This window comes from Salvia splendens, unplaced genomic scaffold, assembly GCF_004379255.2.
Source record: "Salvia splendens isolate huo1 unplaced genomic scaffold, SspV2 ctg224, whole genome shotgun sequence".
NCBI classification, from domain to species: Eukaryota; Viridiplantae; Streptophyta; class Magnoliopsida; order Lamiales; family Lamiaceae; genus Salvia; species Salvia splendens.
The window spans coordinates 1,017-9,327 of record NW_024598860.1 but is presented as its reverse complement, the minus strand read 5'-3'; the positions used below and the strand labels follow the sequence as shown (position 1 = coordinate 9,327).

Here is an 8,311-nt window from a genome sequence, read left to right as displayed (position 1 = left end):
GTTTACTTAAAGAATCATTTTATGAATACTTAGCACTAGTTTACTTTTCATTATAAGTAGTACTCCGTATCATTTTTTTACTTCACATTCACTATAATTTTTATTCATGAAATACTTTTAAAAACAACTACTACTACTATGTTTTTTCATTATACTAACATCAACATTATTAATCATGTGAACAGTTATTTCAATAAATCTAATGAACAAGAATATTTATAAAGTACTTAATTATACTTGAACAGTTTTCTCTCTTTCTTTCTTCTCCAAGATTACATCTTTCATCCTAATTCTGCAGGTAACCCGGTATCCTAATTAATGTTCTTAATGTTAATGACTTGCGGTAGTAACTGATGTTAATATAATTTACTTACCTTTCTTCATATTTTTTAAAACTCGTATGGAGTAAAAAAAAGAAAAAAAAAGAAAGAAGAACTTAAATAGTGGATTTTTAGTCAACATTTCAAAGAAAAAAATTGATGAATAGTGTTGAAGGTCTTTAGCTCAGAATTTTGTTTCATGGTTTCACAAAACATTTGTTACAGTTTATTAAAATTCATACATTGAGAATATGGAGTAGTAGATACTCTACTCATTAAACTAAAGTCAGTGCCAAATCCATTAAAATAAGATTCTCCATCTTTTTTATGAGTAATACTCAAAAAGTTCAAAGAATTAGTGCACAAACATGACATCTGCCATGTAAATTATACTATGAATTGATAACTAAAACTAGATTCTCTCGTAATCAAGCTTCGAATCCTTAATGATGTCATGTAGGAGTATAAAACTTGATGATTAGATGACATAACAAAGATATTTGCATCATAAACAAAACACAGCATGAATATTAGTACTAAGAAGTAAGAAACTTCAAAGTGAAAACACGAATATAATGAGCAATTTTCAGATTAACAAGACTCAATTATATAAGCACCTTCGTTTTTTCACAGTTATAGAGGAGAATTTGAGACTCTAGATTTATAGTTAATAGTTTTTTATTGTAATTGTGTAATTTTGTATTTTCATTATGTGATTGTTTTTAATTTTAATGAAATTTAATATTTTTTGTTATCAATAATCCAAACCATCAGCTTTTGCAATTTAAAATTCCGCATTATGATTATTAAAAAAAATCCGTCTTCTTATACTCCATTTTATGTAATTATGATAAATAAAAGGAATAATTGCCACTAAAACTACAAAAGTAGGGTCCATTTTGGTCCGTCATAACCTTTAATTTTATTGACAAATAGTAGTAACAAATTATCGATTTTCTTAACTGTCCAATAAAGTTGAAATTAAATACTAATGTTATAAAATCAAGATGACGTGACAAATAAAATGACTTTCTTTCAAACAAAACAAAGTCATTCTTTATCAAAGTTAAAAGCTAGGGGGGAGTATTCGAATTTTTGCCCAAATCGAACAAAAAACTGAGCTTCACAAAACTAAAACTGAACCAAATTATCCAAAAAAAAAAACTATAATCTGAATTATGAAAACCAATAAAACCTGAAATTTTAAATTGCATAAAATTATTCAAAAACTAAAAGTCATTTTTATAGAATTCCTATAGTACCAACTAACCAATCTTAACAGAGTAGTACATTTTTCATAAAATCTAGACTCCTTACATAAAAAACACCTATATACTAAGTACTTCGTTTGCATTTTGGTAATATAAATAAACTCAAAATCTTTGGTAAAACAAAGTATTGACCGAGCAAGCCACAAAGCATGGATAATTATCAAAATGAACATAATAATTTCTCTTGTAATAGAAAAGTAATCTTTGACCTAATTAATACTAATATTATCACTGTATAAACCAATCATACAACAAAGTTTAACTATTTTTATTTCATCATCAACACTTTCTGCTATCTCAAATTCAGTAGCAGATTTTTATCTTATGCCTTGGAATCATTCACATTACTATCATCAATCATCTTCATCTCTACTTCGCAAACTCCCTTCCACACAACCTCTTTCTCTAGTTTCTACTGCTTCAAATCCACCATCAACACGACCGTCAACGCCTTCCCCAACCTCAGTCCTATCATGTTCATCATCACTATTCGGAGCTAACCAATGACTGCTGCTCCATCCTCTGTTTACTTACCCTTTTGTCTTTCCAATTGCTCCTACGACCTACCGAATTCCAGTCTACACGCGAAAGTTTCATAGCGTTGGACCTCAAATTAGGGATTTCAAATTGTTGCTGCGCTCCGATTCAGTGGAGCCATTTAAATTCGAAAATCAATCAAATCAGCTTTGCAATCCTTGAATTTGGCTACCCGCGGATTCATTTCACTCTGCTTCAACACACTGATTCATCTTCATCATTCTTCCTTGCTCCTTCATTTCACTTTTTTTTTCTCATAAATTAGTTGTATAATGGAGAGAGGAGGATAACAAAAAACTAATATGAAACGAGAATCTGGATTGAGGCACTCCACAAAACGAAGAAGAAAAGAATTGAAAATTGGAAACCAGAGATTTTTGTGTTGATGAGAATTGAAAATTCAACAATAATTTTTGCAGAAACGGATTCAAGTTATCCAAACCCAGAACAATTAAAATATCCCCAGCTTTAAGTTTGGAAACTCTGTAAATAAGGAAATTTTATAGCTATACGCGTTTGGGAATTAAAGGGATAAAATATCCGTTGTAGAACTAAACTTTCCATATGAAACTCAGGAGATGAATTAATAAGCTACATAAATAAGGAAAGAAAACCAGATATACTACTACATTTAGGTTTTATATTTCGATCATAAACAAACAGCTCTTACAAATCACACCAACAACATTCAGTTTCCAAGAGCAGATTTAGGTTCATTACTACTTAGCATTAGTCTACTCTACATTCTACAGTATGGCGTGCATTTATGGGTTCGTTTCAAAGTCTCATCGTCCAATTCCAATCCGTCCAATTCCATTGATCGCAATTCCGATTCGACCGTTGATTAAAGAGTATGATACGTGCCCCGAAAGTTTGAACGGCTTCAAGTATAAGGTGACGGGGCAGATTGTTCCCAACGAAGGAGAGGAGATGATTTCGCTCGCTGATCTCTGCGATGCGCTACACGCCTTCTGGCAGCCGTCTCTCACTTGGCGAGTTATCCCCGTGGCCGGCGAAGGCTACTGCTACTCCCTCCAATTTTCGAGCTTTAAAGACTTAATGAAGGTAGCTTCTGCACCGGCGTACGCTTTGCGATGTGGCTGGATTAGGATCGTGCACGATCAACCCATGGATGTCAACACCACGGGCCCCACAGCCACTTTGGTTCGTTGGCATCGCCCTCCGCCCTCGTGGGTCAAGGTGAACACTGACGGGTCATCATTTGGATCGTCATCGTCGTGTGGGGGTGTTTTTGGAGACCACGGAGGGAAAGCCATAGGCTGCTTCTCTATGAAATTAGGAGAGGGGACTGCATTCGAGGCCGAACTCGCTGCGTGCATCAATGCGGTCGATATAGCGAGTGATAGAGGGTGGAAGAAACTGTGGCTGGAATCCGACTGCACGCGACTCGTTGATTTACTATATTCTCGATCTACGGAGGTGCCTAAAAAGTATGAGGGGGCGTGGATGCGAGTGTTGGATCGTTTGCAACACATGGAGTTTCGCATTACACACATCTATCGGGAAGGTAATAGAGTTGCTGACGCGCTTGCAAGTCCGAACGTCCAGACCGAGCTCGTATCACAGTTACTGTATCAAGACACAATTGGTTGTGTCAATCTTAGATTGCGGTAGTTAGTTTCCAAAATCAACTCCAACATTTGTCGGGGTTCTTGTAAATCAATCATATATAAAAAAAAAATCACAATCACTACTAAACTTGTCTTCTTGAATGTTAATATTGTGGTGGAGTATAATTATTTACGTATGCTAACATTTCTAGTTGGATATTGACATAAAAAAGTAGGAAAGTGAATTAAAAAAAATAAACCGCATAATATATCTTATTTCCCTTTCCAACAAGAGAGGGAAATGAGTCTTTTGTTAGTAAAAAAACTACGCAAAACAAATTGACAAGTGACAACATCTCTTCGATATCCTCGCACTATCAAAAGCCTAGGCACATTCTCAACCAAGAGATCAATATCCATGTAAAAATATTCAGGGTGGTTCAGCGGCGGTGGAGGGAGACTCACAAGCACCACCACTGCCATCCGCGAGTAATCGAGTATCGTCGAGTGCAGCTTCAGAGTGGTATAGAGGAACTTCTCCACCTGTTGCTCGTGGATGACGACCTGCTTCTTCCCGCCTGCCATCAGCAGAGCACCTTCTATCCGAGCCTTCTCCTTCATTTTGCCGAGATAAGCACCAAATCCCAACTGAGTAGAGGCAAAGCTACTGCTCCGCTTGGGGATCCCATGACTTCATCGAGACGACAATCACCTCAGCTTGCGTGCAGTATTTGAGTTAATGTCAAAATTTATAACTTGCAAAAATTATGTACTCCATTTGTCAACAAGATTTTGAGTTTTTTATCAATCGAAATAAGTAGTCATAGTTTAATGTAGTATTTGCGTACAATTAACCCTAAAATAGAACTAAACACTATCAGTAATTAATCATATTAAACGCTATCATTAACCTCATGTTACAAATCAAAATCATCAGGAAAATGGTTTGATTCTGTTGCTAATAGCAGTGTAATGCTGAAGCTTACAATGAGAGGGACACACAAAACTAGATTGCATAATGATAGAAAATGTCTAGCAAGCAAGTCAATTTACTGATTCATCTCTTTAGGAAGCATGACCTACAAAGCTGCATCGATTAATACAATATACGCTCTGGTATGTGTCATTAATTACAAATAACCAAAGGCATAAGCAGAGGAAGAGTTCTCTGCCTGTACAACAATGCTTAAGAGATCAGCACATAATGGTCTTACTTCCTCTGGCGCTTCGTCTCTGCCTGCACGAGAATGAAAATAGCTCGGATGAAAGAGAGGGCAAAGCCTAGCAGGTATATATATACACTTATTATTGAAACTATGGTGACACAAAATATGTATTCAAGGATAGACAAATGCAGTTCGCCTTTTCTTGTAGGCATAAAATACGTATTCCTAGAAGAGCTGAGTATTTACTGAATAAAACATATCAAGTCGGTTATCAACACAATGGCTTCCCAGAAGCAATTTCCACGTATGTAAAAGTTTGTTATGTACAAATACATAAACAAGATCAGAGAGTCAAAACTAAATTGGTTTTGCCCAAGAACAAGCTTGCTTACTTTGCCATTTGTAAATGAGTTTTCTTGGGCCTTTTTAAAATCTTCATCGGATCCATGGTCGGAGCAGATAAAGTGATCCAATTGCTTTGCCTCTTCCACTGTCAAATCAACACATGCAGGATGGTACCTACAAAAGGATCACAGTCCATAAAGAGAAACATCAAGAAGAAACCATTGCACCGATGATAATTTGAGTACTTTGTCAGGGGAAGGGACATAACAAATAACAAATAACAAAACACTCAACATTGTGCTTAGAATGATAGATCTCAAAAAGGGGAAAAACATTTCAGTTGTTCCAATTCCAAGCACAGATGGGGTGCTGGGTGTGTAAACAAAATCTCCATATCTTACTTCGGATAAGGACATGAGAGTCAATTGCACATCTGCCACTTAGGGAGAGCATCACAATACAACCAGAGAAAAACACAAGAATAATTAATGAGCTTCATATAAAGATAAGACCAGACAAGTGGAAATAATTCTCCCTAAGCAGAAGATTGGTTATTTATAAAGAGGTTTCAGCTTAATGTCTAGGAGATGACTGGGTGGAATACATACAAAAGGAAAAGTGCATTCAAACAAAAAAATCAGCTTTCACAGGAACCTCTAAAACAATATACTGCTTTACTAGCTGTCAACTAAATTGAAAAACATTCTCAGGCACTCACCCAGCAAATCAATAGTTTCAACTCATGGATTAATGTTTCCACATGTTGAAGGGGGATATTGACCTTGATGAAGTTTCAATTTTATGAAAAAACATGAACGCAACAAATTCAGGGATATAACTCACACACCAGTCTTTGCATTCGTCACACTGTATCATCAGGTCATCAGGATTGTAGGGCATCTCACATTTGCAATACCTTTCAAATATAATCACAGGAAATCCATTTAGTGTCTCCAGAAGACATATGTACCAGCATTTACCATTATGAACCAAAAGCATACAATAAAATAGGCACAACTCACACTGCAACACGGTCTGGCAGAAAAGCTCCAGTTGAAGGCTTATATTCAAAGCGGCAATAGTAATCCTCAGGGCCAACATTCTCCAACTTAGTATAATTCTTGAAAGAGTGAACAATGCATTTCCCCTCAATCGTGTGAGCACTTTGCATGTCATGGTGATCTGATAAGAATAACTCCTTGGCTCCATGGAACTGTCTTCTTCCTCCGACTGCTTCCTCTGGCCTGTAGTACCACCTCACCCGTACTTTCATATTGTTACGGTTATCAGCATCAATCTTCTCCACCCGTGCCACATAAGGAGCAGTATTACTTTCTGATGGCCGCATCACTACACAATCTCCAGCTTAATTCCCATACAAACACAACAGAAAAACTAAATTCAGAAGCTAAAATCAGAACAAACATTGGGCCGGCTCAAGTAAATTTCTACATACTCAAATCAGAACAAACATCCATAGAGTGTGATGACCTAGTGCAGGCCCAATTTTATGACAAACAGAAACTCGCCCAAGATTGGAAAAAACAATATGCTTACAAAACATAACTCATTTATTCCTTGATACTAGAGTATACGTGCAACATTTACGCACGTAGTTTCTCAATTAGGAATCTTCACCAAATTAAAGAAAGTCAGTGAAAATATCCAAGTCCGAGAGAATTACTGCCTCATCTTCATTGCCATAGTGAAACCAATATTTGTACGCTTTCAATATTTAAATAAAAATAAAGAGTAAAAATAAAAGAAAAATGTAGAGTTCATAAACATGCATGCAAAAAAGGCGAGTGGACCAAAGGTCTCAAGTTTGAACAGCCTAAAACAAAATTTTCTTATTTATCCAACAAAAATGAAAAAACCTTTGTTTTTTAAATCGCAGCAGCACTCTCAAAGCAACACAGTTTCACAATCCATAAAAATCATCACATTTGACATACATCTCTCGATATATACCTTTAACGATTTTGTTGGTGCCTCTAATTGTGTAGGAATCTACATCGCTCGTTCCAGGTCTCCTTTTCGCCATGGATGGTCTAGTCACAGAAACTCCTCTTCCTATATCTATCTCCCTCTCTCGAGAAACGACACTCTTCCTGTCGAAGATTTCAGAAACAGCGGGAGAATGCCTTCCAATGGAGACGCCGCAGGGGACCGAAGATAATCAAAAGCACATTTCAATGGGGGCTGAATCGGAAGGAGCGGGAAATGGAATGACATAAACCCTAGAAGTTTTTTGGGGTAAAAATTCGCTGTTAAAACAAACCCTAGGAAGGAGAGCTCTGGTTTGTCATTATTCAAATGGTATTTATTGGGGAAATTAAATGAGTTTGTTAACTAAATCAAATGTAGCGGAATGATAAATTTAAGAATGAATTAAGATCACTAATCATGATTAAAGAATGCTTCTTAATCTGATTCGCGAAGTCATTAATGATACCCAGGCGTCTACTGTAGAATTACAGCTTTATTTGAGGAGAAGGGGACATGACTTTGGGAGGTTGCATAATTTTGAATCTTTTTTGGTTTGTTGACTACATTTAATAAATTTCAATATTTTGAATGAAAATTCGTGACCGATATCTTTGGTGTTATATACTCCCTCCGTCCCGAATAATTCGTCTCATTTTGATCGGGCACAAGTTTTAACAAATGTAATGAAAAGTGGGTTGAAAAAGTTAGTAGAATGGAAGTCATACTTTTATATATTAGTTTTATAATAAAATATGAGTAGGAAGGAGTTAGTGGAATTGCAAAATAATTTTTTTCACTTTTAATTTCACTAAATAAGCGTCCTGGAAATCTAAAACACAACGTTCTCAAATCTCAAACAAATTTGTATAGAAAGAAAATTGAAGTTGTAACAATCCTGTAATGCAGTAGATTGTGTTCGTATGTAGACGTCACCACGGTTCGGGAACCGGCGGTTCACGGTTCGGAACCGCCGGTTCCGGTTCGAAAAAAAATGGAACCGGAACCGAACCGGCCAAGGATCGGCGGTTCCGGTTCCGGAACCGTGAACCGCCGGTTCACGTGAACCGCGGAACCGCCTAGGTTTGCCCGGTTCCGGGCCGGTTCATCTGGTT

At 36.5% G+C, this 8,311-nt stretch overlaps 1 protein-coding gene across 1 annotated transcript; it reads right to left on the bottom strand.

The window, feature by feature from the left end:
• Positions 1–4,583: 4,583 nt before the first annotated feature.
• Positions 4,584–7,456, bottom strand: LOC121789362 (chromatin remodeling protein EBS-like). Its single transcript, XM_042187846.1, has 5 exons — positions 7,182–7,456; positions 6,233–6,575; positions 6,058–6,126; positions 5,258–5,384; positions 4,584–4,936 (listed from the first exon to the last, which is right to left on the bottom strand). The coding sequence occupies exons 1-5, from the start codon at positions 7,252–7,254 to the stop codon at positions 4,910–4,912; spliced, it is 639 nt and encodes a 212-aa protein (XP_042043780.1). The 5' UTR covers positions 7,255–7,456; the 3' UTR covers positions 4,584–4,909.
• Between the last annotated feature and the right edge of the window lie 855 nt (positions 7,457–8,311).

Coding starts and splice junctions, on each gene's coding strand:
- LOC121789362 (XM_042187846.1), bottom strand. CDS start 7,254: ATGGCGAAAAGGAGACCTGGAACGAGCGATGTAGATTCCTACACAATT. Junction 6,576..7,181: donor CACCAACAAAATCGTTAAAG/GTATATATCGAG, acceptor ATGGGAATTAAG/CTGGAGATTGTGTAGTGATG. Junction 5,385..6,057: donor TGTGACGAATGCAAAGACTG/GTGTGTGAGTTA, acceptor ATCCTTTTGTAG/GTACCATCCTGCATGTGTTG.